We start from the raw sequence: 26,762 nt of genomic DNA, 5'->3' as shown, positions 1-26,762 counted from the left end.
ACAATTACCGAGAGTGACATCGTCATTATCAATAAAGCGTAAACATTAGGATTGATTCTGAGTCATTTCACTTACTTTGAGTGGTGTCACTAAACCTGAACTCCCAGAGTTGTGCCTTGTATTGTTCAACTTCTGCCTATTCCCCGATTGGTGATAAAGCACGGCCTATTCCATTAGCCTACTCAGATATTTGGGTTCTTGCTGAAGTTGGCTGCTCAGACAGCGGCAACCATGCAGCGCAGTCCCTATCAAAAGGGCTACAGGGACTAAAAACGAACTTTTCCAACATGGCTGGCTTCTTTGTCAGTTTCTGACAATTTCTGTTTCTTGCAATGGGCTCGAGAGCCAGAATCAGCAAAGCTGAAAGTATTCAGAAACTCGCTTGCTTTTCCATGAATGTAAATTACACATCCGCAAAGGGAGAGTGTCTCGGGGTATATGATTTTTAGACTGTTAAATAAACAACCAACTTAAAAAGTTCTGAAGGGTCACTGCACTCGAAAAATTACTGTTTTCTCTGCACAGATTCTGCCAGACTTGAGTTTCTCCAGCAATTTCTGTTGTTGCGTTTATTATTTTACTGCATTTACTTATCAGAATCAAACGATTTGTCAGTAAAGATCTGGTCATCTGTAAGGAGTTTGCTTATTCCTTATAGCTTAGAGGCCGCTGTTCACTTTATAAGAACCCAGAGCGGGCCGGCAGTATGGATGTTCCAACCCGGGGCATTGGGGTATGTTACCATATTAAAGGTGCTACATAAATGTAAGGTACTGCCTTTGTAACAGGCTCTCCATAATCCCTTGGGGTCAGACATTTTTTGGACATCTCTGCATTCCGAGCCTGAACCTCAAGTTTCCAAGTGTATACTGAACTCTGAGAGACCGCAGGGGAAGAAAAACACGAGAACAAAACGGAAATCAAATGACGCTTGGAATGAGTTGGATCAGACTCTCAGCACTGGTTGTTCCTGAGTTGGGGTTTGCTCATCGAACGGCATTACAAGCCTGGGGACTTTTAAAAAGTCTCTCTCTCTTCGCTTACTTTTCCTCGCTTCCACCCGAGCTTCATACTATCGGCCGCCTGTTTATTGTCGGAGCGGTGTTAGTTTTCACATCATCCCAACATTTACCCTCCCTGTAACATATCGTGTGGATAAAGCCGCTGCGGAACTTCCCAGCCACTTCCAGTGCTCGCTGTGTCTCCTGCTCGCCGGACTTCGGTGTGGTTTCGGTGCAGTATTCACCTGCTCATTGCTCTCTCTCTCTCTGCCCCGGGGTGTGCGTGAACGGATCTATCCTGTTGAGCCCAGTTTGGTCTACTCTCTGTCGCTCTCCGTCTTGCCATTCTCCCAGCGATGGCTCCAAGCTCTCGCCCACAGATCCCCGCCGTCCTGAGGATCGCTTGTCTGCTCCTGGTCACCGGCGTCCAGGTTCGAGCACACGGTCAGTCCACTCTCAGAACCTCTGCCAATGGGAGTTTGCAAACAGACTGCGCCGGTGGAAACGCTTTTTTTAAAGATGGGACTTGCATCAAATAAAGTTGCTTTCTAATGTAATTTCTGATCAGTTACGCAGGCGAATGCAGAATAATGTCTGATAACATTGGAAGACTTTTAAGGGATAGATGTGTAGAACGCCACGTGTTTTCTTTTTTTATCTTGAAGTATTTGTTCAATTCCTTTTTGAAATTTATTCTTGAAACTGCTTCCAGATTGAAGCAGCGCACTGCATAAAATGAATTCTCCCATCTTCTCTTTGGGTCTTCTGCCAATGAGCTCAAATCGGTGTGCGCTGGTCGTCGCTGACCATCTTGTCAGTGGAAACCATTTCCCTTCATTTAATATTCGAATTCTCTAGATCGTTTGTTTTTACACCCGTAATAAATTCTCCTTTAAAAGGGCGGCACGGTGGTTAGCACTGCTGCCTCACAGTGCCAGAGACCCGGGTTCAATTCTCGCCTCAGGCAACTCTCTGTGTGGAGTTTGCACATTCTCCCCGTGTCTGCGTGGGTTTCCTCCGGGTGCTCCGGTTTCCTCCCACAGTCCAAAAATGTGCAGGTCAGGTGAATTGTTGGCCCTTGGGCCTGTTTCCACACTGTATCGAATTTAAACATTCCCTGCTCTAAGGAGAACGATCACTGAAATTCCGCAGCCACTGCACCTTCTCCAAGTCCTGTGGCGATGGAAGAGGAGTCTGTCCCTGAACACAGTTTAGATCATTGGAACTGGGGGAGGCTATCTATTCCCGGGAGCCTGTTCCACCCAACCAGTTAGGTATTGGCTACATTTTATCGCCAACTACCTGCTTTGGTTTTATAATCGTGAGTAGCCTTCCCTACCAAAACAAACTATCAACATGTTTTAAATTTTTCAATTGGTTCATAACTTCAATTTCGGGAAGACAATCTCTAGATTTCCACTTCCCTATCTGTGGAGAAGTGCTTCCTGACATCACCCCTGAACGAGTATGTCTCCAGTTTTAAAGAAATGCCGCCCCCTTGTTCTGGACTTCCCCACCGGAGGTAATAATTTCCTTCTATTGACCTGACCGAATCCTTAAATCATCTTAACCATCTTAATTAGATGTCGTCTTAATAGTCTTTATTCAAGGTAATACTACATACCCACATCATTTAAACCTTTTTATCCCAGACATCATAGAATGTAAGGCCTAAATTTATGAAGAATTTATGCTGCAATAAAATCGCTGCACTTTAACATCAGCGTTTGATTTGCTTTCATAGCGATGTACCGAAGATTTGTGCATCCTTCTGAGCACAACCAAATCGTATTGCTAAGTTTCTATTGCATTTCGAAATGTTTGAGGGCAAAATAGACCAATGAGGTGGATAAAGTTTCATGACCTAATTGTGTGTAAACAAAATCATGGGTTCGAGTCTCCAAAGTCTTAACCGAACACGGCATGTCTGTGCAGTACTGCCTCACTGCTGCATTGCAGTCTCAGGCTAGATTATTATACACTAAAGTCTTTGAAGCGAGGCGTCATGACTCCTATAACACATTATTTTGTAAAGAACGGGAAGCGTTATTAATGGTGAAAGCATTATTTCAAAAACATTGAAAAGGGCAGCTTTTAAAAATTCTTTATGTTTAAGTCATTCCATTTGTAGAGGGAAGCATGGTAGAAATGAGAGGTTAGATTAAATAACGATTTGGGGGAGAGATACGAGCAGAGACTTTCTTACACATTGAGTATGACTCTAGAATCACTATCAGAGTCATTGATTTTAAACAAGAACCATGTCAGTATTTGAGAAGAGAGATGTGGTGGAACAAAGAAAGAACAGAGGTGGAAGTAGACCTGGTATGTGGGATTTGGATGTAATTCAGATGAATCATAAACACTAACATGGACGATTTAAATTACTTACAGTGTGGAAACAGGCCCTTCGGCACCAACCAATCCTCCGAAGAGCGACCCACCCAGACCCATTCCCCTACACCTAACACTACGGGCAATTTAGCATGGCCAATTCACCTAACCTGCACACTTTTGTACTGTGGGAGGAAACTCACGCAGACACGGGGAGAATGTGCAAACTCCACACAGTTGTCTGAGGTGGGAATTGAACCCGGGTCTATGGCGCTGTGAGGCAGCAGTGCTAACCAGTGCTAACCATGATCACTTGTTTAATAAATCGCTGCGAATTTGTAGGTTTCTGATTCTTTCATAAGTGGAATCCATCACTGTAGATCCAGAAAGAGAAGGGTGGGGAGAATTAAAAAAAACCTCAGTCGATAAAAGCTGGACATTTCTAATAAGGTTGTGTAGGGAAGGACTGTCCGGGTTAGAATTGGCGACACTGAACTACAAGGATCATAGTGAGCTCAAAATGAAATTACTGTGGATGATGGAAATCTGAAACATAAGAAACGATGGGGAAAAATCAGGTCAGGCAGCATCTATGGCGAGATTTAGCGTTAATGTTTCAGGTCATAGCTTTTCGTTATAGCTGGAAAAAGTTGGAGAAGTCAGGTTTTTTACAAACACACCGGCAAGAAGGAAGGGGGAGAGATCAAAAAGGAAGGGCCAACGAAAGAGTGGAAGGCAGGAGAACTGAAATGATGACATTTACGATGTACGAGGTAAACGAGGGAAGATAATGAGACACGTGTAAAGAAAAGACGAGCCTAAAGAAAGTGCTAATAGAACAAACTTTATCAGAAGACGCTGTCTGAGGAAATAGAAGCCAGGATTATAATCTAAAATGATTACATTCAATGTTAAGTTCGGAATATTGTTAAAAGAGAAGTTTAATGAAACCTAGGTTTATGTTCTTTGGGGCTACATTAGAGGTGGTTCCAGTGCTGAACCAAGAAAATCAAAGTCAATAAAAATAATTGTGAATGAACAGCCGTGATGGAGTTCGGTCACTTTACATCCAGACCATCTGGGAGTGGAAATTCGAGGCAGTGTCTTATTGTATTTTTTCTTATCCCAGGGAAAATGTTCGTTCTCCGGCCAATGAATAGGAGCGCGCAGTGGGACCCGGCCGCGGCCCAAGGATTGTGCAGAGAGCAGGGGGCGCGCCTGGCTACAGCTGACGAGCTGCGGCGAGCGGTGGAGGAGTGCGCCTTCACAGAGTGTACCACTGGCTGGATCGCAGGCAACCAAATCGGGTAAAGTTCCCTCATCTCCCCTCACTCCTATCCCACCCCAAAGGATGGGGAATAATTTTCCTGAAAACTTTGGCTTTCCCGATGACAGCCTGCAATAACGTGATTGATTTCCATCCAAGATCCCTGAAACCGCTTAGCCCAGCATCAAAAACTCAATCCCAGGCGATATCTGTATTCACTAGACTATAATTAAAATATATCATTAATGCTGATTCTAAGCACCAGTTCCTATAACGCCACTTTCCTCGCAGTCTGACCTTCAATCATTTATCTGTTTCCATTCCAAATTATTTCATCACCCGTTTCCTCTACTTTTGGCAAGGATTGTGATCTTTTTGATTAGATTAGATTCCCTACAGTGTGAAAACAGGCCCTTCGGCCCAACCAGTCCACACCGACCCTCCGAAGAGTAACCCACCCCTCTCTGACTAATGCACCTATCATTATGGGCAATTTAGCATGGCCAATCCACCCTAACCAGCACATCTTTGGACTGTGGGAGGAAACCGGAGCAACCGGAGGAAACCCACGCAGACACGGGGAGAATGTGCAAACTCCACGCAGACAGTCGCCCCGAGGCAGTGGTGCTGTGAGGCAGCAGTGCTAACCACGGAGCCACCGTGCTTCTGTCTAATTGCGCTTCTATCCAGAGAATAACTTACTTTTCTGAAGTATTTTTAGAACCTGCTAATTTACAGACGTTTGAATGACAGAGGAAACCTTCCCCCACTGTCTTTCTTAAGTAACGGGGGAAGAAATGAATGGTGTGGAATGGTTAGACAAGAATCTATTGCCCAGATATCAACTCCTCCCCGGCAGCATGCAACGGCTTTGAACCGTTAACATTTTTTTCTGTGTAGGAGAAGCAAAACTGAACATGAATCTTATAAAATGAGGGGAAACAGTTTAACTTTCATAAATGCTCAGTGGACAGAACTGGTTATGCTTCAGTAAGTGCAGAGAAATTTTGGAGAGATGGTTATGTAGCATGCAACCGAATAATTTACATTTTAATGAGTCAGTCTTCACATTGTTGGGTGAATATCAGAAAAGTGTCAATGTCGTAATCAGCAATTAGAACTATCTGATGATGTTCTCTCAGAGCAGTACAAATCATCACTGACATTTTTATTACCCTAGAATGTCTATAATAATGACTCATGAACACTGCGTGCAATAGTCAATTCTAACTCACTATGTTGTGTCTGTTCTTCATTGATTCAGGAAACAAACTCGGAATGTTGTTTAAATAGTGAGAAATGAGCTTATTTTTAGATTTATAACCCATCCAAATGAGATGAAATGACATTTTAACGGCTTTGTCCTCAAATGGAATTGGGCTTCAAATGGAATAAATTCCATGAGTGAACAAATATGTCCTAAAAAATTATTATAAATTGTGACCACATCTGAATCAGGGATTACTCTTAAATTTTGGCAATAACAATTGTGCATTCCTATTAACTCATGTGCATTGGTCATCTTTAGCTTAAAAACAAGAATGTTATTTACTTAAATTTATGAACGTTAAAGACGCAAGATATATTATCTTTTAGTTTTTGCCATTGAGTATCAAATATTGCCAGGATAACAGAGTTAGAAACTGAACAAAGACGCCTTCTTCAACCCTAATCTCTTAATGACATCCCATCCCTTTTTCACTGGAATAGCTTACAATCAGATACTCTCTGGATGTTTTGTAGTTTCCGTGTGTCAGAATGTGAGCAGTTTTGCACCACGTGCTCAGCCTGAACTGAACTGTGACCACTGAAACGCATCATAATAAAAACTGTTACGAAATGAAGGGAAAGGAGGTTTCCATCTTGCGAGTCTAACCCACAGCCAACTTTTATACCTCTCCAAGTTCTCTCATTTCTATGCTAACTCACTTAAATCTGTGCTCTTTGGTTACCAATGTCCCTGCTAATGGAAGTAACCTCTCCCTAATCATTTCATCAATGCCTCTCATAATTTTGATTTGAGTTGAACAAAGCTAGAAATTACAAGATTTATAATGATAGGAATGTAGATAACTGAGTGTCATAGTCAGTTAACAGATGTATTCACTTCTGATCCGGGCAAGTCAAATTCAACTCAGACTGATAGTCGCAAAATGAGTTTTATGTGAACAGAGAGAGTGAAGTGAGAGAGAGGAACTGAAGGAAATCAGTTTTAGTAGGGAAATGGTGTTGGAGAAATTGATGGGATTAAAGGCTAACAAATCCCCAGGTTTTGACAATCTAGCACCAAAATACATAAAGAAGTGACTCTAGAAATAGTGAATGCATTGGTGGTCACCTTTCAAGATTCTATAGACTCTGAAACATTCCCTACTGATTGAAATTTAGTTAATGTAACCCCACTACTTACAAAGGGAGGCTGGAATCAAACCTGCGTCCCTGGCATTGTGAAGCAGCAGAGCCAACCACTTGGATAACAGTGACAGGATTTGACAGAATCACATGTAAGTTATGAAACAAAAATCATGCTTGACAAATTATTTGGAATTGTTCAAGGATATAACCAGTTGAATTGATCGGGGGAACCAGTGGATGTGGTTTACTTGGACTTTCAGAAGGCATTCAAAAGGTCCCACATAAGAACTTAACATGTAAAATTAAAGGGCATGTGATTGGGGTTAGTGTACTGACATACATAGAGAACTGGCTGGCAGGCAGCAAACAAAGTATATGAATAAACTGGTCATTTTCTGAGGAGCTGCCAATGATCAGTGCTTGGATCCCAGCGATTCACAATATACAGTAAAGATGTAGATGAGGGAACTAAATGTACTATCTCCAAATTTGCAGATGACACAAAGCTTTGTAGGAGGGTATACTGTGAGGAGGATGCAGCAATTCTTCAGTGTGATTTCGATAAGTTGAGTAAATGGACATTAGTATGGCAGATGAAGTTTATTGTGGATAAATGTGAAGTTAACCATTTTGGTAGCAAAAACAGGCAGCCAGATTATTATCTCAATGGTGATAGATTGAGAAAGAGGGAGGTGCAATGAGACCTAGGTGTCCCCTGGGAGTTTGCTTTTCTCTCTCTCAAGTACTTTTGTTTACTGCACCAATGTTGCAATTCTTAAATCTTTCCTTAAAGCACCTTTTGAGTTGGCCAGATAGCTCAGGTCTGTTCTGACCAGAATTATAGCAAATTTTCAAGGCAAATTAGTTTCAAAGGAGACAGTAGCCTCACAATAATTTTATTCATGCTGAAATCCAGGCTAATGTATGATGATTTGACTTTAAATCATACTATGTCATCAGGTAGAATTTTAATTCATTAATAATTCCAAAATATAAAGAAAATCTCAGTAACGGTGATCATGAAACCCTCGTTGATTGTTAAACTCTCTCAAATATCTGTCGGGGAGCTACTTATTTTAGGGGAAATGAGAGATGGCCATCATAGAGAAATAAAAATGGTGTTCTTCAATTTTGTTTTGCAATTTATTTTCTTAGTTTTAAAAACCTGATGATGGAGATGTAGGATTTGTCACTGAAAATCAAAAATTAAGCTATTCAGTAACAAAGCCATGTCAGTTGGCATTCCAGCTGGTGAGTGGGGGCAGGACGCTTTGACAATGGTTCACTAATGACTGTAGTGTGGCATTGAGATTCTGAAGTTAGGAGGTCATCTGATGAAATATCCAAAAACATATTCAGCAGGAGGTGATGTTAGCCAGTGCCCTCTGATTCCAACTTGCAGATCCTTGTTACAGTGTAAATGGTTCATGCAAATATGTAACTAAGGTGGTCTACATCATCAATGGGAAGTGATGTTTTGTCACATGACAGCTACAAAACTTCTCTTTAGCAGCCTTGTGGTGAAGATTAAGTCTGGTGTTGTACACATCCTGAATCTTGTAATGTTTAAGTAAAGGTAATTTTGCCAACAACAAAGACTCTGTTAATCTTTATCAGACCTTCTCCTGGACCTGACCAAAATCGAACAGCAGGCTCATGTTAAATTCCTGCATCCTGAATTTCCACAGGTTTGTCCCAATTTCCAATCACAAACCTGATAGAAATTGGCAGGATTCTGGAGGGACAAAGTCATTTATCCCTATTTCTGCAAGAATTATGTCACTCTTTCACTGCCCATACTCCTGCAGAATCTCAGCCCAACAATCAGCAAGACATTTATCCACTTTAAAGTGTCAACAATTGCGTAGTCTCTCACAATTACAATTGTACAGTATAGTACTGAAACAGCTTACCTGTTTGAGTTCTTATTCTGAGAATGGTGCAGAATAAAGGGCTGGACTTGGGGATTTGGGAATTAAATTGCTAATGAAAGAAGGTGAAGAAAAAATTGAATGTAAATTAACAAGTAGTTCACAATCTAGATTAGAAGTAATCAAATGTGTTTTATTCACACACAGGATAACCATGTGCAATAACATGGGATTTAGCCAACAGGGCCTTCAAACCATTCGAGTAAAAACTGAAGCAGCTTCTTCACCTGGTCCATATGATTCATTCTGCATTAAAGATCAAGGTTAGTGCTGCATCAATTCACATAGGCAAATGTTAATCATTTAAATGGGTAACAATGTCTTTTATATTTTGGGATATTTACACAGACAATTTGGAAATTAGTTATACTGACGCGGTGTATTTTAAATGGAAGTAAAGTTGCACAGATTTAAGATTTGTGCTGTGAACTGAAGTGAGATAAAGAGGAGGGAAACATATGTGCAAAGACTTTGAAGAAGGTTGAAAGGCAGGACTTCCACTGGCTTAGGATTGGGGTTCAGTTAATCAATTTTCCTAGCCTGAGGTTGACCAAGTCAGTCTGACAAGGAAGGGAGTAATTTGAGTAAGAATCCAATTTAGTGAAATTTGCTTTTATTTTTATAGAAACAACTGTCAATACAGTCCTGTCAGCCATGAGCATTCTGTAAAATATACTCAGCTTTAATTTTACTTTGGATGTAACACACTTTTTTTCAGTAAAGCTCTAAGGAAAATTAAACTCCATGACCTATTGAAAATGGAGCCTTGGTTAAAGATCATCTGGCACAACTGCTTTCAGTTGTAGGCAGATCATCTGAGGAAGTGGAGAGGGTGCAGTATATAGTCACTCAAATGTTATCAAGGAGAGGGATAAAGTTTGAGGACAAGCTTCATAAACTTGGCTTGGATTCCATTTTTCTATTGAAGAATAATCTGATCAATGTGCTTAAAATGTTAAGACTGTGATAGGTTAGATAAAAAAAATCCTCTTGTGAAGAAATTAAAAACCCAAGGAGCACAGTTAAAATTAGAGCCAGGCTGTTTAGGGCCAGGATCAAGAATGCCCTTTCTCAGGGCTGCTTGCTAGCTCTGTTAGCATGAACTTACTTAGTGCTGAAAATGTTTTGCTGGAAAAGCGCAGCAGGTCAGGCAGCATCCAGGGAACAGGAGAATCGACGTTTCGGGCATAAGCCCTTCTTCAGGAACGTCGATGCCCGAAATGTCGATTCTCCTGTTCCCTGGATGCTGCCTGACCTGCTGCACTTTTCCAGCAACACATTTTCAGCTCTGATCTCCAGCATCTGCAGTCCTCACTTTCTCCTGAACTTACTTAGTGCCTACCTGCATGCTGGTAACATCCATGCCTTGTCTTGCTGTGCCATGCCTTGTCTTGCTGTGCCATGCCTGTTAGTGCATTGGCATTTTAGCCAGAGACAAGGGCTACCATAACTGACAAATTTTAATGTCCTCTCTTGTGCAGCTGTAGTCCGGCTGGTTGTGATGCTTGTTAGCCAGGACCTATCTGGGAGTATACCTTGCAAACTGAGACATCAATCTAACACCTATATCAAGTACCAGATGTCTGCACTGACAAATATGCTATATGTTTATTCAACCAAAATGCCATAACAGAAATGGACTAGTTCTCAGCCAGCCAAATGGAGGTAGGCACTGCCGATCAGGGAAGCATGGTGTCATCAATGACACAGTCTGTAAACAGTGTAGGGGCCATCGTCTGTCATCCACTTGGGATGCTCACAGTCAGGAGTCATGTCTCACTGCAGTCCAGGGAGCGAGCAGCATTCTGCCCTGTATAGCCAGGACCAGCAATGTGGGCAATTGTGTATCTCCAGTCAGGGAGCTGCAAACACATTGGTCAGGGCTGGTCAGTCATGTCAAGGGTTTGCTCGTCAAAGTTGGTCAGTGTTCTGGGGCCAATACATCCTGGGGATCCATCCATCAATTGTCAGGAAGGGTGCAAGGTGGGAATGGGCACTATCAGTGCTCAGTTCCAATGGGGGCTATAAGTCAGATATATAACCTTGTTGACACTCGGTTCCAGCAAATCAGAGCTGGGTACAGATGCCAGCATTTGGGTCTCATTTCAGGGATAAAATGCAGCCTTTATTTGTTTCATTTGTGTTTGCTCTACCTGTCAATAAAAGCCAATGTTTCAAATTGCCCGATTGCTTGCCTAATCCCTTCTCGGACAATGACAGTGAATTAGGGACAGAAAAACAGTGACTTAGAGAGGGTGATTAGACAGGATGTAACTAATGACAGATTGTGTGGCATGGTGGTTAAACAGTGACTAGGATGAGAGAATAGTCTTGGGAGAGTCAGCCATGCTGTCTGTCTGCCATGAGTAGTGTGGCTTTGCCACTGTTGTGCCATTACATTGCTATTAAGAATGCTGTTTGCCAATGCTTGGCCGGGTGCACAGAGGCCTTTCAAAGATGTCACGGTGTGCTGATCATTGAGCAGATATCTGGTGAATAGTGAGTTGTTGTCGGAATGGCAATGGTTCAGATGGGGCTAGAATGGAATATGAGGGATGACGTTGCAGAACTGTAAGTAGTTAATAAAGTGAGGTTATGTAATGTACAGCAAGAAGTTGCGCTGGGTTTCTCAGTGAGAATTCCTTCAAAATACTTAATAAAACTTGCACTTACCAAAGAAACCCTGAGATTCAGCCAAAGTAAACTTATTTGAGAATACTTTGAATGATATCCCCCTCCTCCAGTACTTTGTCTTTCAATGCTTGGATGCAACTCAATAGATCCCAAATCTTTTCCTTCTGTGTGATCCTACATTTTGATGGTCAGGCAGGACTCACTAAGTGTTAAAACCCTGGCCTGTGTTCTCACTCATCTGTATCTTTTGGTGGAGGATTCACAGAACAATGTTTAGGATCAGGGATTATTGCCAATACTTCTCCTCTCTGGTCCAGGGATTCTGCAGGAATGTAGACCATTATACTGGATAATATATATTAATGCAGTACAAGTCAGTGATTGAAACTGATTGTTTTTTGGTTCAGTATTATGGACCATTTATTCCTCTGCTGATCCATTGTGTGTAGGACAGCTGTAATTGTGTTTACCTGTTATTAAAGTGTAATTTTAATGATCGAATTTTAATTTCCAAGTACCAGTCCTGATAATAGAGAACAGTGCTTTGCCAATGGTTGAATGTGACAACAGTTTAATGGGGAATTGACAACATGAAAGGCACTATTGTCTAGATTATGCAGGCTCAGATTCAGATTTTAAAAGCCATTCAAACAACATTTCATTACTGTCATAAGTCTCTTCTCCAACTCCCTCCCTGATTTTATGCAGTCCACCATTGGTGGCTGCACCTTCAACTGCCAGGGTTCCAAACTCTGGAATTCCCTCCTGAAAACTCTTTGCCTCTAGTCCTTGCTTTCCTACTTTAAGATGCTCTTTAGAAATCTACTTCATTGAGCTTTGCACCATCTGCCATAACAGTGCTTTATGTAGCTCTGGGTTAAATTCTGGTTTAATACATGGTTCTAAGTACCTGGGGACATTTTGTAAATATTTGTTATGTGTAACCATTCTGAAAACCTGCTTTAAAGTCACTGTTAATACTTTATTTTGTAAAGGTTTGCCATTATGTGATGTGATTATGCGAGTAATATTTTCTGGACAGTTGTGGTTGTCACAGTGTTTGAACGTGTTGAGCTGCTGGTTGCACTTATATTGAAAAAGCTAGATATGACTGTTTGGCTGTAGGAAAGAGCTGTGATTTGTTGGTTGCCCTGGTATATTGCAGGTAATAGGCAACTCCTGTTGAATAATAGGATGTCCAGGGACACACTGTATGCAGAGATTGATTGCATAGGATGGGCTGCAATTATATAGATTCTGTGTGGATTCAACTAGGAGTAGTTTTTGTCTATTTTTGGCTAATCTCTGGTTAATGATGCAAGCGTTAAATCATAGGAACATCTCAATAAACCATGTTATAACAAGCACCAATTAACTAGCGAATCCTTTGTCCATTCCCATTTGTTTATTTCATAAGATTCACAAAATAATTTTATTTTATTTATTTCCATACATTTTAAAACAAAATGGTTGTTCCCGTGGTAGCTCACCTATGAACTTGTTAGATATTCTGAGGAGATGGTTAAATGTTGAAGTGATAATACCTTATTTTAAAAATTTAGGATTGAAATCAATTGGGGAATTAGCTATTTAAAATTGGCCTTGTTTTATATTAAATTTTAAAATTTGTTAAATGAAGCTGCAATGCTATTTAATTATCTTTTTGAACCTTGGTCAAGCTGCCTGCATGTTAGATTGTGGTACCATTTAATATGGTATCAGGTTCTGTTCTGGTAAAATTCTTAAAGCTCAATTGTACAATAAATCAGCTTCATTTAACAGAATCAAATTTTGGAAGATTATATCCAATACACCTATTACCTCTTAGTACTGTTTAACATTGACGTTGGGAATAATGGTCTCTGAAATAACCTCCTGAAGCAGAAATAACCTCCAGCATTGCATCCAGCCAACAAACAAGGTAATAATTCTTAAAAATATTTTAAAAGCTTCACAAACTTTCTGAACACTTTTTCTTCCCAACACTCCCAAGTTGAACTGTTACTTTGATCAAGCAATAAAGTATGTACATTCTGGGTCTGTATTCCATCTCACACACAAGCACATAATATAGGTTGACGTTCCCCATTGCAGTATTAAACGATTGCTGCTATGTTAGATGTGCAGTTTTTTGGAGAAGTTGTTAAACCAAGGCTCCATCTGTGTTATTACATGGATGTAACTGATCCTAAGTAAACAGGTAGGAGGCTAGAAGAACACAGCAAGCAAGGCAGCACCAGGAGGTGCAGAAGTCAATGTTTCAGGAGTAACCCTTCTTCAGAGGATGGGTGTGTGGGGTGCTGCAGATAAAGTGGGGGGTGGGGGGGTCAGGATGGTGAAATGGGGATAGGTGAAGACAGGGAGAGAGTACAACCTGGTTGGTCAATGGGAGGAATGAATCTGGTTGGTGACAGTGAGCAGTGGCAGGGAGGGGGAGGGGCTGGAAAGGGAGTCGGGAAATGGGGATGGAGGTTATTTGAAATTGGAGAACTCAGTGTTGAGTCTTCTGGGCTGTAGGGTGCCAACACGGAAGTTAAGGCATTGTTCCTCCAATAGGTCCTGTGCTTTGTGTTGGCAATGGAGGAGGCCAAGGATGGTCATGTCAGAAAAGAAGTGGTTGGGGGAATTGAAATGGGCAGTGACTGGGAGGTCCGGTCGGCTCCTGTAGGCCCAGCTGCAATGCCAAGTGAGCCATTCCCTACGTTTTCGTTCAGTCTCCCTGATGTAGAGAAGACCATATTGGGAGCACCTGATGCAGTAAACTGGTTGACAGAGGGGCAGGTGAACCTCCATCTCACTTGGAAGGACTGTTTGGGGCCGTGGGTGGAGGTGAGGGGGTTGTGTACCAGCAGGTTGAGCATCTCTTCTGGTTGCAGGGGAAAGGTAGCTGGGGGTTCGGTGGTTGGGGTGGCGTGAACCAAAGACTGACGGAGAGAATGGTCCTTGTGGAAGGCTGAGAGGGATGGGAGGGGAAGATGTTCTTGGTGGTGGGATCTAGTTGAAGTTGGCGAAGGTATTTGAGGATGGTGCATTGGCTGTGAAGACTAATGGGGTGGTACGTGAGGATAAGGGGACTCTGTCATTATCACGTTGTGAGGGGGAGGGGGTTTAGAGCAGTGGAACAGGGAATGAGGTGGTGCAGCGGAGGACTGACTGGATGACGGAGGGAAGAGAAGTGCATTGTTCAAAATAGGTGACATCTGGGATGCTTGCAAGTGGTATGTCTCCTCATCTGAGCAGATGTGATGGAGGCCGAGGAATTGGGAGAATGGGATGGAATTCTTGCAGGATACTGGATGGGATGATGTGTTGCCCAGATAGTTATGGGAGTCTGAAGGTTTGTAGTAGACCCTAAGACATGATTGGAAGAATAGGGCAACTTTTTTTTGTGTCAACTTCACAATTATTTCGTCACTCTGTCATTAGATGTAGAATCTTGTTTGCACGAATTGGCCGTATGTTTCCAACATTACAATTCAGAAGTACTTCATTGGCTGTAAGGTGCTTTAAGATATTCTGCAGCTGCAAGAGATGTGATATAAATAAATCGTTCTGTATTTATTTAACCTGAGAGTTAATACAAACAACATGGACATAAAATATAAAAATAAACTTGCAGAGGAAGTGAATTCTTTGGGCATATTTGACATGGAAACCTCAAAGTAGGGAGTCTGCTCTCAATGCTGAGTCTTATTCAGTTGTGGATGACAATATGGCTGGATATTTGGGAATGCAACTATTGTCCCTCTCTATCCTTTGATCTGATAGCATAGATCAAGAAAGTTGAGAATACTCAGCAGATCAAAAAGCATCTGTGGAAATACAGTGGTCTCATATTTGCAGACCATTCCCTGATGAACATCTCTATTAACCAAGACAGGCACCATCAATGAATCTCACAGTAATGTCCTGCAAGTTAATGTTACTATTGAGCTGGACTATATCTTAGTATAATGTTGTAATGTGTTTGTGCACACTATTCCCTTACTTGAACAATGTTCTGGCATACAATTGATTTGTAGTAAATTAGTTATAAAGTTATGCCCAATTGCTGAAGGGAAACACTGCCAAGATAGCAGCAATCAGCACCAGCAAATGAATGCTAATTTCAAGCATAAATGCTACCTCTTACAAATAATTTTTAAAAATTCCCTGGAAAATATACATGGTTATAATTTAATCATGCCAATCATGATGTCAGCGGAAACCTTTGATTTGGAAAGTAGCCACTAGTCTAAAATGCATAACCTGTGAAATGCTGGGTACACCCAATAGATTATAGAGTTATACTGCAACTGGAACATTGGCTCAAGTGCCATTGAGGTCACCCAATACCTCAACACCACCCTCCAACCAAATCAGCTGCTTTTCACTCTTAACGTGTGGCTGTAAGGTAACATATTGAAATTTACGCTGCTAAGAGATGAACACAGTTTTGCCTTGGCTGGTCAAGTGACAGTAAGAGACCTGCCCAGGAGACTGATAAAGCATCACTAGGTAAAGTATCACTGATCACTTTTGGTCCTTTATGCTGAATTGATTTATGTGCATTTATATTACAGCCCCATACTTGTCTGTCATTGTTAATTTACATATTTCAAAGGTTATTTCTATAATTCTATGTGTAACTAATTCATTAGCCTATGCAAATATATGTTTTGATTTACAGATGTATTTTTGTTCTGTATTTCATTACCCTTACATCCTTGTTTGTTGCTGTGAATATTCATTGGCCCATGCTTTTATATAAAGGTGTATATGTTTGGCATATGCATGAGTTGGCCAATACACCGAACCTTGTCTGGACTCATACTGAAAAATTGCACTACTGACCAATGATTTCTTCTTATGATTACCTGTCTTTTAAGCTTTGTTGGAGACTGTACATAAATATTCCCATTCTGTAGCTCTCCCAGACAGAAAGATTCAACACTTGGAACATAGGGCTCCACTTTCCTATAGCTATCTGGAGAATATGCAGCTACTGGACTCAGTGCACTTGCTAGTCCAACTTAATGTGAGGTGGCATCCTAACTGAGCATTAACGTATTTGCCAGTCAGATGAGGATGGTAGACAGACTAGGAAAGTGGGAGTTATAACAGGAAGGCCCTTAGTAATGGCAGGTTTGCTAGCAGACTCACTGGAAAGGCAAATGCTACTGGAGAAGGGGGGAGAGTTAGGGTGTACCTCAAGGGAGAGATGCTAATGAAGGTCTCTCCCTTCACTGGTGCAAATGATGACAAAGGGGTCTTAGGGTAGAGAGGTAACACCTCCAGGAGAGTTTCAGTGCCTTTGCTGGACTCATGAGATTAGTGACTCTTTGAAGCTGCAACTTAATTCAGCCACCCATGGCCTGTTGACTCCTGACAAGAAGTCGTGTTAGGCTCCCAAATGTAACATCTGAGAAAGTTGTAGTTTTGAGGGAAAATTACCCATGACTGAGGTCTTCATTGTTTGTGTGAATAGAGAGGGGCTGCCAATTATTGTGCCGATCACCCCTGGGGAGTCACCCAAGGTGGGACAGTGTCAGGAGCAATGTGGACATCTTTTCCTACTTCTTTCCTGATCATCACCTATTAAGCCTATCATGACTGGGTTGGCAAAATTCAGCTTATGCAAGCACATAATTCCCCTTTTAATGCATATGAGAAGTCTCTGAACATGATAATTGCAGTAATCAACATGGGCTCAGTGGTGAGCACTGCTGCAGCACAGTGTCAGGGTCCCAGGTTTGATTCCAGCCTTGGGTGGCTGTCTGTGTGGAGTTTGCACATTCTCCCCGTGTCTGCGTGGGTTTCGTCTGGGTGCTCTGGTTTCCGCCCACAGTCCAAAGATGTGCAGGTTAGGTGAACTGACCATGCTAAATTGCCCATAGTGTTAGGTCAGAAGGAAATGGGTCTGGGTGGGTTACTCTTCGGAGTGTTGGTGTGGACTTGTGAGGCCGAAGGGCCTATTTCCACATTGTAGGGGAATCTAATCTAATCAAACATTTCGCTTAAGGTGAATCATAACATAGGCCACACTTTCTGCCCTCTGTTAATTTTCCTGACAGCATTATGAATTAACCTAGTGGTTTAGAGTAATGAACTAGAGTAATATATACATCTTTCATGCAGAATAAGCTTCACTGTTGCAGCAACCAATACATTCAGCCTCTGATCTAAAATACATTCTCTTTGATTTGTCACCAACCGTAAGCTGCCATCCTCCTCCTCACTAATGCCAGAACTCTGGATTGTCAGAGATAATCACACAGAGGGTGAAATCTATAGAGGGAATAAACCTGATCTGAGTGACTGTTTCACACTTGATATAAGACTAAAGATCTTCTGTTTCTTGCAGGTAAACCTTGTGGAGACCCTCCATCCTTTCCCAATACCATTCTCCAGGGCCACACTGGAATTGAAATGGGTGATGAACTGCTTTATGTCTGCGCCCAAGGTTATATCATGGCCAACAGGGAGAAAGCCTTTAGCTTATTGTGTGATAGCTGTGGAGAATGGTATGGATTCGTTCAAGCCTGTATAAAAGGTGAGAGAAAATGCACATCACTAAATACTAAATCAATTTGGATGCATTGTGGCATCAACTTTGGGACATTCTGCATGTTGGCTAGTCAGTCAGTTGCACTTTGCCAAAACCATCTCAAAATATTAAAGATCTATTTGTAAGATAAATTTATTTTGTTTTGCATTGTGCATGGACTTATGTCAAAATGAACGACGGCTTTTTGATTATTTAAATGATGCTTTACACTCTCAGACCTTCTTCATTCCAGAGATGATATGTTCAGGGAGGAATATGTTTTGTACTTATGCCCTGACATCAGCACCGAACATTCTTTGGATGGGTTCATACATAGTGACCCTTCCTCTAAAACTAGACAAGGAGCTGACATGTTAACAATTGAGGTTAAGATGGTTTTAATTTTAGAAATCAAGAAATGTTTTCTTCAACCACGGTCTTGGAATATGAAAGTATATGTGTCAAGTAACTCCTAGATGTCTGTCAGATTTCCATCCTTGTTAATGCAATTCTATTCCATTCCATGTGATCAAAACTACAGTTGTCACACACAGTGTCTCATTGCCAAAAAAATTATTAATTCCAAAGCACGCTAGTCATTTTTCTGAGAATTATCATATTTTATTGGACTATTGATCAGTTTAGATAGTTTAGATGTTCTAGTACAGTGGATTTATATCTCATCTGTCACTGTTTAGTTACAAGAATCTGTTAGAGATTATGGCTATTTCTAAGTAGCAAAGAAATCTCTGAGGCATCATTAAACACTGCACTGCTGTGCGTGTTTATTTACCAGGATATGGACCATGTAAGAATTCTTAAAAATAAATCTGGATCTCCTTCATTGGCTCCTGCATTTCCTACATTTCCAACATTGACTGATCTTCAACAGCATTTCATTGGCTGCAATGTGCTTTGAAACAGCATGGAAGTGCAACGTTATGCATGTGGAGGGTGAGGGGATAGGGAATAGGCTAGGGTTGGTTCCTTAGAACAGAGGAGTTTGAAGGGTAACTCAAGAGCTGTACAAAATAATGAAGAATTTGGATAGAGTCAATTACCAGGGGGCAGAGTGTTTGGTAGATTATTTAGAGGGAATCTGAGGGATTCTTTGCCATCTACCTGTTAGCCACATCTATTTTAATTATTTTAGAGGAAAACCTTTTTCTCACCCAGAGGGTGATGGGTGTCTGAAATTCACTTCCCATTTTGGTGCCTGAGGTGGACCCCTCAGTTCAGTTAAAACAATCCTGAATCTGGATCTGGAACTTAAGATCACAAGCCCATAAGACATAAGAGTATAAGTTGGCCATTTGGTAAGTCAGTCTGTTCCACCATTAAATAAGATCATGGCTGATTTAACAATCCTCAATTTCACTTTGCTAACATTTCCTCATCAACCTCAATTACTGATTAAAAATCTGTCTACCTCAATCTTGCACATATTTAACATCCCATCCTCAACAGCTCTCTGCGGGAATGAATTGCACTACACTTCACTATACTTCGAGAATAAATTCCTTAAATGGGCAATCTTTACTTTCTGATTATATACTTTCATCCTAGATTGTGTCAGAAGAAGACACAACTTCTCAGCATCTATTCCGTCACACCCTAAGAATCTTATATTGTTTGATATCTCATTCTTCTAAACTCCAAAGAGTTCAAGCCCATTGTATTCAACCTCTCCTCATACGAAATCTCTCCATTGCTATGATCAACCTAGTGGACCTTCTCTGGGCTGCTTACAATACTAGTGAATCTTTCCTTATGAAATTAAAACTGTTGACAATACTGTAGGTATGGTTTGATTAGTACAGTTTTAGCAAGTGTTCTCTATTTTTATACTCCATTCCCTTGAAATAAAGTGTTCCCTACTCTTGCTGAACATGCAGTCACTTTCTGCGTTTTATGACAAGGATACCAAAAATTCCCCTGTTTTGCAGTCCTTTTTCAATTAAATAATATTCAGCTCTTCCACTCTTCCTGCTAAAATGCATGACCTCATATTTTCCCTACTTCCCAGATTGATGTGATGTGATTAGCTTAACTCTGTGCATATATCCACACTAAACAAGGAGGTGTAAAGTGGTATTAGAATGGGTTGCTAGTTTATTCAATCAGAGCAGACAAATTGGGCTGTATAGCCTTTTTCTGTGCCATACCTTTTTTTTCATGGTTTTAACAGTCTGATCTTGTGAAAACTACTGAACTATAGGCTATATATTCTTACAAGGATTCTTGTTGAGATATTATAGATACATATCTCAGATATAAATTGACTCAACAAGGACCCTTTTGGATTATGTCATAGGTGTGAAGTAATACAAGCTGGCAAGTAGCTGTGGGACATTCAAAGGTACAATGATTGCTCATAGTTAATGCTTCCTGCTTCCTTTCTTGGCATGAATGAACACAGTGTTCTATTGAAAACACAGAAACATTGAGCTTACCCTGGACAGGAGGCAACAAGTGTGGATTTGGAGACTTCCTTTATTCACTCTGTATCAGAAGGGACAGGGGTATGAAACCACAATTACGGCAAACAGCTTACCACAGCTAAGCTGTGAAGTGAGGCCAGTGTTTGGGACTGTGAGATCATGCTGTTGTTGCCAATCTTATTCTCAAATAGAAATGCTCACTTGTTGGTGGAGTCATACACAGGAAAAGAGAGTTGGTTGGGGGGTGGGGGGGAAGGAGGGGAGAGAGAGGGGGAGAGAGAGAGAGAGAGAGAGACAGAGAGAGAGAGAGAGACAGACAGACAGAGAGAGAGAGAAGATGCAGCCTAGATGCACTGTTTGTAGGGAAATTTACCTTGCACTCATCTTGTAATACAGAGTTCATCTTTCTAAGCTCCAGGAGGTTGTTTAGGATGATAACTGTGTGGCATAGCATTTGACTTAAAAAAACCCACGAAGATTGCATGTTTCGTTTCTAAAGATGGAGCTGCATTCTGTCCTTCATGCAATTGAAAATAATTCAGTAAGTTGGAGGAGGGGAGATGAAGTACCATTCATTGGAACCATTTTTAGCTGCTAAATATAACCACCATCACACTTCCTTGCTAAATGCCAACACTGAGGCCAGGTTACTTTCTACAAAGGTAACCTCAACCCAGACAGAAATTATTATCCAATATTGAACACACCCATTAGTGTCATTCTGGAAAAGGAAACGTGAACCTTAGGATAAGGGAAACCAACTTTGTTTTCTTTGATGTCAGACTAATGAATAGAAGCATTTATGCCTTCAACAGATTGGCTAGATTGCCTGTGCCAAAACTAACTTTCTGCAGTTGGACTGGTTCAAGTAAGGAAAAGGAATCTTTTACAATTTGTTGCAAGTAAAAACAGAGATTTCAAACTGATAATTTGATAACTGTACTTATTTTCATCTCAATTGCCTAAAAAAGTGTTTGGAAGCCCTAATGCACAGGCCAGCATTTAGTTCCCATCCCCAATTGCCCAGAGGGCAACTATATTTCTGTGAGACTAGAGTCCCATGCAAGCTAAACCAGGTAAGGATGGCAGATTTCTTTCCCCAAAACATATTTGCAAATTGTATTTAGTTTAACTTGCACATTACTGCAAGACAAAAAGTAATTTAAAAAGTTTAATTTTTCCTGTTAATAAATAAACATTTTTATTTCAGCATCAATATAAACTAATTGGGGTACTCCTGATATTTGAACTAGTTTTCGAGTATAATATTATTGAGTGTAACATCATCACTGATGTAACCGTATTCAACTAAAACAAATCTTATGCAACTCCAAAACAACAGCAGTGTTCTTGGAGTTAGTCACTTATGGGGAATATGTTAAATATGTACTGTCATCATTCAGCTAATCTCAATTACAGGGTGAAATTTTTCCTCCTCTTCACATTTGTTGGTAAAATTCCAAGACAATCGGTGAGAGAAAGAGCAAAGAGAAAAGCCTAGGGTACAGAATGATATAGATAGACTGGTCAGATGGGCTGAACAGTGCCAAATGAAATTTAATCCTGAAAAGTGTGAAGTGCTACATTTTAGGAGGACTAACAAGGGAGTGAAGATTGAACCCTAGGAAATAGAGAGAATATCCATAGATCGGCGAAAATAGCAGGACAGATAGAGGTGGTGGTTAAAAAGTTATATTGGATACTTTATCAGTCAATCTTTTGAATACAAGAATAAGTTGGCCATGATGGAGTTGTATACAATGTAAGTTAAACCATAGCTAAAGCATTATGTGCAGTTCTGATCACCATTATATAGTAAGTAAGTGATTTGCATTAGATGAGGTTTCAGAAGAGATTTGCCAGAAAGTTGCCTGGGCTGGGGTCACTTAGCTATGAAGAGAGACTAAATAGGCTGGGCTTGTTTTCCTTAGAACAAATAAAGCTAATGTGGGATCTGATTGATGTGTACAAAGTTCTGAGGTGCATAGACAGGGTAGATAGGGAGAAACATTTTTCCATCATACAGGGATCAATAACCAGAAGGCAGAGGATTAAAATAATGAGCAGTTTAGAGGGGATTTGTGGAAAACATTTTCACCTAGAGGTTGAGAGTGTCTGGAACATACTGCCTGAAAGAATAGTAGTAACAAGGACTTTCAAAACATTGAAGGACAATTTAGATGAGCACCTGAAACAACTATACAAAGTTATGGGCCAAGTACTGGATAATGGGATGATATAAAAGGGCAGAATATTATAGGGGTGTGAGTGATGTGGGTTATGCAGGCGCTGTGGCAGAATTGTGTGACAATTGCAATGAGATCCATCTCAATGTAATTAATAGTCAACAATATTTACGTGCACATTTAGTGTCACCAAAGTACCTTCAATACATTTTCTTCTTTCTCGGTCACGACGTTCATAGAAGCCTTACAGTATGGAGACAGGCTGTTTGGCCCCTCAAGTCCACACCGACCCTCTGAAGAACATGCCAGCCAGACCCAGTCCAAGCCTGTGACCCTTCATTTCCCATGAAAATCCACCTCGCCTGCACATCCCTGGGCACTGTGGACAATTTAGCATGGCCAATCCACCTAACCTGCACATCTTTGGACTGTGGGAGGAAACTGAAGCACCCAGAGGAAACCCACGCACATGTATCTAACTATATTGATGGTTCTGTATGTGGGATGGAGGGAGCTCTAATGTATGGGTCATTAGCCCTGGAGCTTTGGTGTGGTGAACCTCGGGGAAGCAATCATTTCTAGTTGGGCTAGGCATGCCAAGGGTAATTTTGCCTTCTCAAATTGAACTTTCAAGGCTCGGGGGGAGCAGGTAGGGTGGAAGCAGAGTCCTGAGTGGAGACTGCCAAAAGGTGCATGTGTGGTTTCTCCTCCAGCTGGGTATGAGGCATCAGGTTTTCTTAGGTTTAACGTTCTTGCAGTCTCTTTGGAGGAGAATGGGGGACTGTAGGGAGGATGAACAAACTGACCAAAGCACCATGGTATAGGGAGCTATTCAAGAGAGGGCAGAAAAATGTAATTGTAGTCAGGGGAATAGACAATGTTCTCTGTAGCCAGGATCAAGAGTTTCAAAGGTTATATTGTCCACTTGGTGCTTGGGCTCGGGCTCAGATTATCTCATCTGGGTTGATACCTTGGAGTCAAAGGGGAAAGATCCAGTTACTGTGGTTCACATAGGCAGCAGTAATTTAGGAGAACAAGTGATCAGGTTCTGCTGAGGGAATATGAGCAGCTAGGGACTAACTTAAAAAGCAGAACTAAAAAGGTAATAATCTCTGGATTACAATATGAGCAGTGGGCTTGTGGGTCAAAGATTAAAGAGGTAAACACATGGCTGAAGGTTTGACTTCATGGGACATTGGCACCGGTATTGGTGCCAGAGGGAGCTGTTTTGCTGGCTCCACCTGAATTATGCTGGGACCAGAATCTTGGTGAATTGCATAACTCGGGCTTTAGTCTAAATAGAGCTGAGGAACTGCAAAAGAAAGGACCCCGATGGGAGTAATGAACAGGCTTCCTAGCAGTAGTTAGAATACGAGGCAGAAAAATAATATACGAGGCAGAGAAGACTTGATTGGCCGAATGGCCTAATTTTCCTAGTAAATGCTATGGTCTGAGGACATCTTGTGGACATGCCTTTCAATGAGCAGAGCAGTTTTGGAATGGAAATGTCAGGTGCACTGCCACATTTTAAAGATAGTAGAGATGTAAGAGATGCTGGTCTTTGGCCAGACATCTTCAAAATGTTGAGTTGTGGCAAGACATACTGAAAATTGGATGGGAGACACACCATAGGGGCATTTGTGCAGTGAGTTTGTTTAGATACAGAGAGAGAACTTACTAGGCATTTTGGCAACAAGCTCTCTAAAAATCTCAACATAACTTGGACTTAGCTCAAGACAAAAAGTACAATTCAAAACTTTTGAATTTTTCTTAACATTGCCTGTTTTCCAAGTGGTTTTGAATGGTGCTTGGATAATCAGAGGGCTAGGCCCATTTTGGATGGGGCTCTAATACAGGTTTTTTACAAGATGGGACAGAGACCAAGGATCGGATTCCTTGTCTCCTCCTATTGATAGCGGGATAGAACACTTACACTCCAGAAGAGCATAGGTGAAAATCAACACTGCAATAAGCCTTCAACTCATCAGATCACTTCGTGATATAAATGTATTTTAGTAACCATTAATTTAAGGACATTAACTCATCTATCGTGTCTATCCATAGCTGAAAAAAAGAGACATTTTTCAATTACATTTAGTAATATTAGTATCTGTATGTCAGCTTCTCCACTGCATGAAAGTCATAACTCACTTACTCTTGAAAGCTAAATCCAAGTTAATATTTTTAAAGATGCTTGGTTTTTTTTTAGATAAAACTGAGGGACATGTTGACTATGAAGACAAGTTCCCTGATGAAGACTCAATGTCTTTTTCCAATCTTAATGAGCAAGGAAGATTCATTGTTTCGGAGGATGGTGAGACAGGTCTGGGTGATGAACTAGGTGAAGGTACTGATGGATCAATAGGAGAGGATGGCCAAGAAACACTTAAATCAACTGAGTCACCAGTTTCATTACTCAGCCAGAAGCATCTATTTTGGTTCCCTTCTGAGGTGTTTCCCAGTACTGAGCAGCCAGATACCAAGGAACCAGACATGAAGTCCAAACTTCAAATTACTTCAAGTGACAATCAAATTGGGGTGAAGACTGATGTTACCAAAAGGGTCCAAACAGCCAAAGGCAAAGATTTACCTGATGAACCATCCATTGTGCACAACGAAACTAAAGTTATCAAGGAAACTATTGCAAGTACAGATGAAACCTGGGTAGATGGCTATCCCATTGTATCAGAAAATACAGAGGAAGGTGAGAAAGTTGATGGATCAATAGAAGTAGAGAGTGAAACTACTATCACCACAGACCACTCCAACTACATTGAGATCAGCAGGGCAGATACTCCAAGCACAACCTCTGCTACTCACTACACACAGATAAATGTACCAACTAGAATGCCAGGTCAAGGAGGTAAACAGGTGGACATCGGACTAACACCAACTACAGAACCTGAAAATGTCAGTGTCAGTAAAGCTATTGAAGATGCCAATTTCTACACAACTACCTTTTTGATCACAGATGCTGATGAGTCCCGGAAATCCCCTGATGTAATGACTGCATCTTCACCATCTCCGGAAAACACTGGAGTAAGTGAAGGTTTATACCCTGTAGATCATGCCCCAATCCCCACAGAAACAGAGGAGATTTCAACCCATAATACTTTGACTTTAGGCACACCTGAAGCTAGTACTCGGACTTGGATGGATTTTACAGAAATAGACGCTATTGATGCATTTGCCAAAGGGGAGAATTTCAGTGATGGCACAGAGGCCAAACTGCTCCCCACTGTTGACAGCTGCACAGGACCGAAATGTTTGCACTCAAATAAAGGTCCCATAATCGCGGTCATCGTAGCAGTGATTGGTCTGCTGGTATTAGCAGTAATATTGGCGATATGGTGCTACAAACGCAGACACCAGAAAACTTCCATATACCAACTGAATGGAAAGGGACAGGTGAGACGCACTGAGCACATTGAGATGCAGCGTAAACTGTAATTTAAAACTTTGCTGATCGAGAAAGGTTCTGTAATAAAAGTGGGGCTATCAGAACTGACCCAACTTAAAATGGGAAGCATTCTGATCTAGCATGAATTGTCTTAATTCCAAGTTGCTTTCAATAGTCATCATAACAAAGAAATATGCTTAAAATACCTGGGTTAAGCAGAATCAACAATGAATTTAATTAGTTAAGCAGACAAAACCAAAAAGTGTTTCCAATGGAAGAATGATGGGTGTACCAATAACCTCTGGGCAGGGATACCTTCTCCTTCGGTTGCAATCGGGCATTATAAAATTTGACTCAACTTCCTCAAGAATCTTGTAAAATTAAGTGTGGGAGCTTTAAGTGGTTCCTGTCAGAATCATGTAAAGATTTGTAAATAATTGCTATTTAGATTCTGTGTAAGTTTGCATGTGTTTAACAAATGTAATCCAAAATACTGTCATTAATTGAACTTTATTTCAAGAAAATGCAATATATATATTTATTCTACTCCCTCTGTATTTATTCCATTTTTATATATGACTATCTTTTACAAAATTACTTCACACCGTTCTGAATAATGGCCAACAAAATCAAATCTCATCTTTAATAAAATGAGGCCAGCTTACTTAAAAAAAAAAGTAATCTCTC

At 40.9% G+C, this 26,762-nt stretch overlaps 1 protein-coding gene across 1 annotated transcript; it reads left to right on the top strand.

The window, feature by feature from the left end:
- Positions 1-955: 955 nt before the first annotated feature.
- susd5 (sushi domain containing 5) lies at positions 956-26,752 on the top strand. The gene is made up of 5 exons (XM_043688784.1): positions 956-1,445; positions 4,465-4,642; positions 9,036-9,151; positions 17,866-18,054; positions 24,885-26,752. The coding sequence occupies exons 1-5, from the start codon at positions 1,358-1,360 to the stop codon at positions 26,123-26,125; spliced, it is 1,812 nt and encodes a 603-aa protein (XP_043544719.1). The 5' UTR covers positions 956-1,357; the 3' UTR covers positions 26,126-26,752.
- Positions 26,753-26,762: the final 10 nt, after the last annotated feature.

Source organism: Chiloscyllium plagiosum, chromosome 4 (assembly GCF_004010195.1).
Source record: "Chiloscyllium plagiosum isolate BGI_BamShark_2017 chromosome 4, ASM401019v2, whole genome shotgun sequence".
NCBI lineage: Eukaryota > Metazoa > Chordata > Chondrichthyes > Orectolobiformes > Hemiscylliidae > Chiloscyllium > Chiloscyllium plagiosum.
This window is presented reverse-complemented; position numbering and strand designations above follow the sequence as displayed.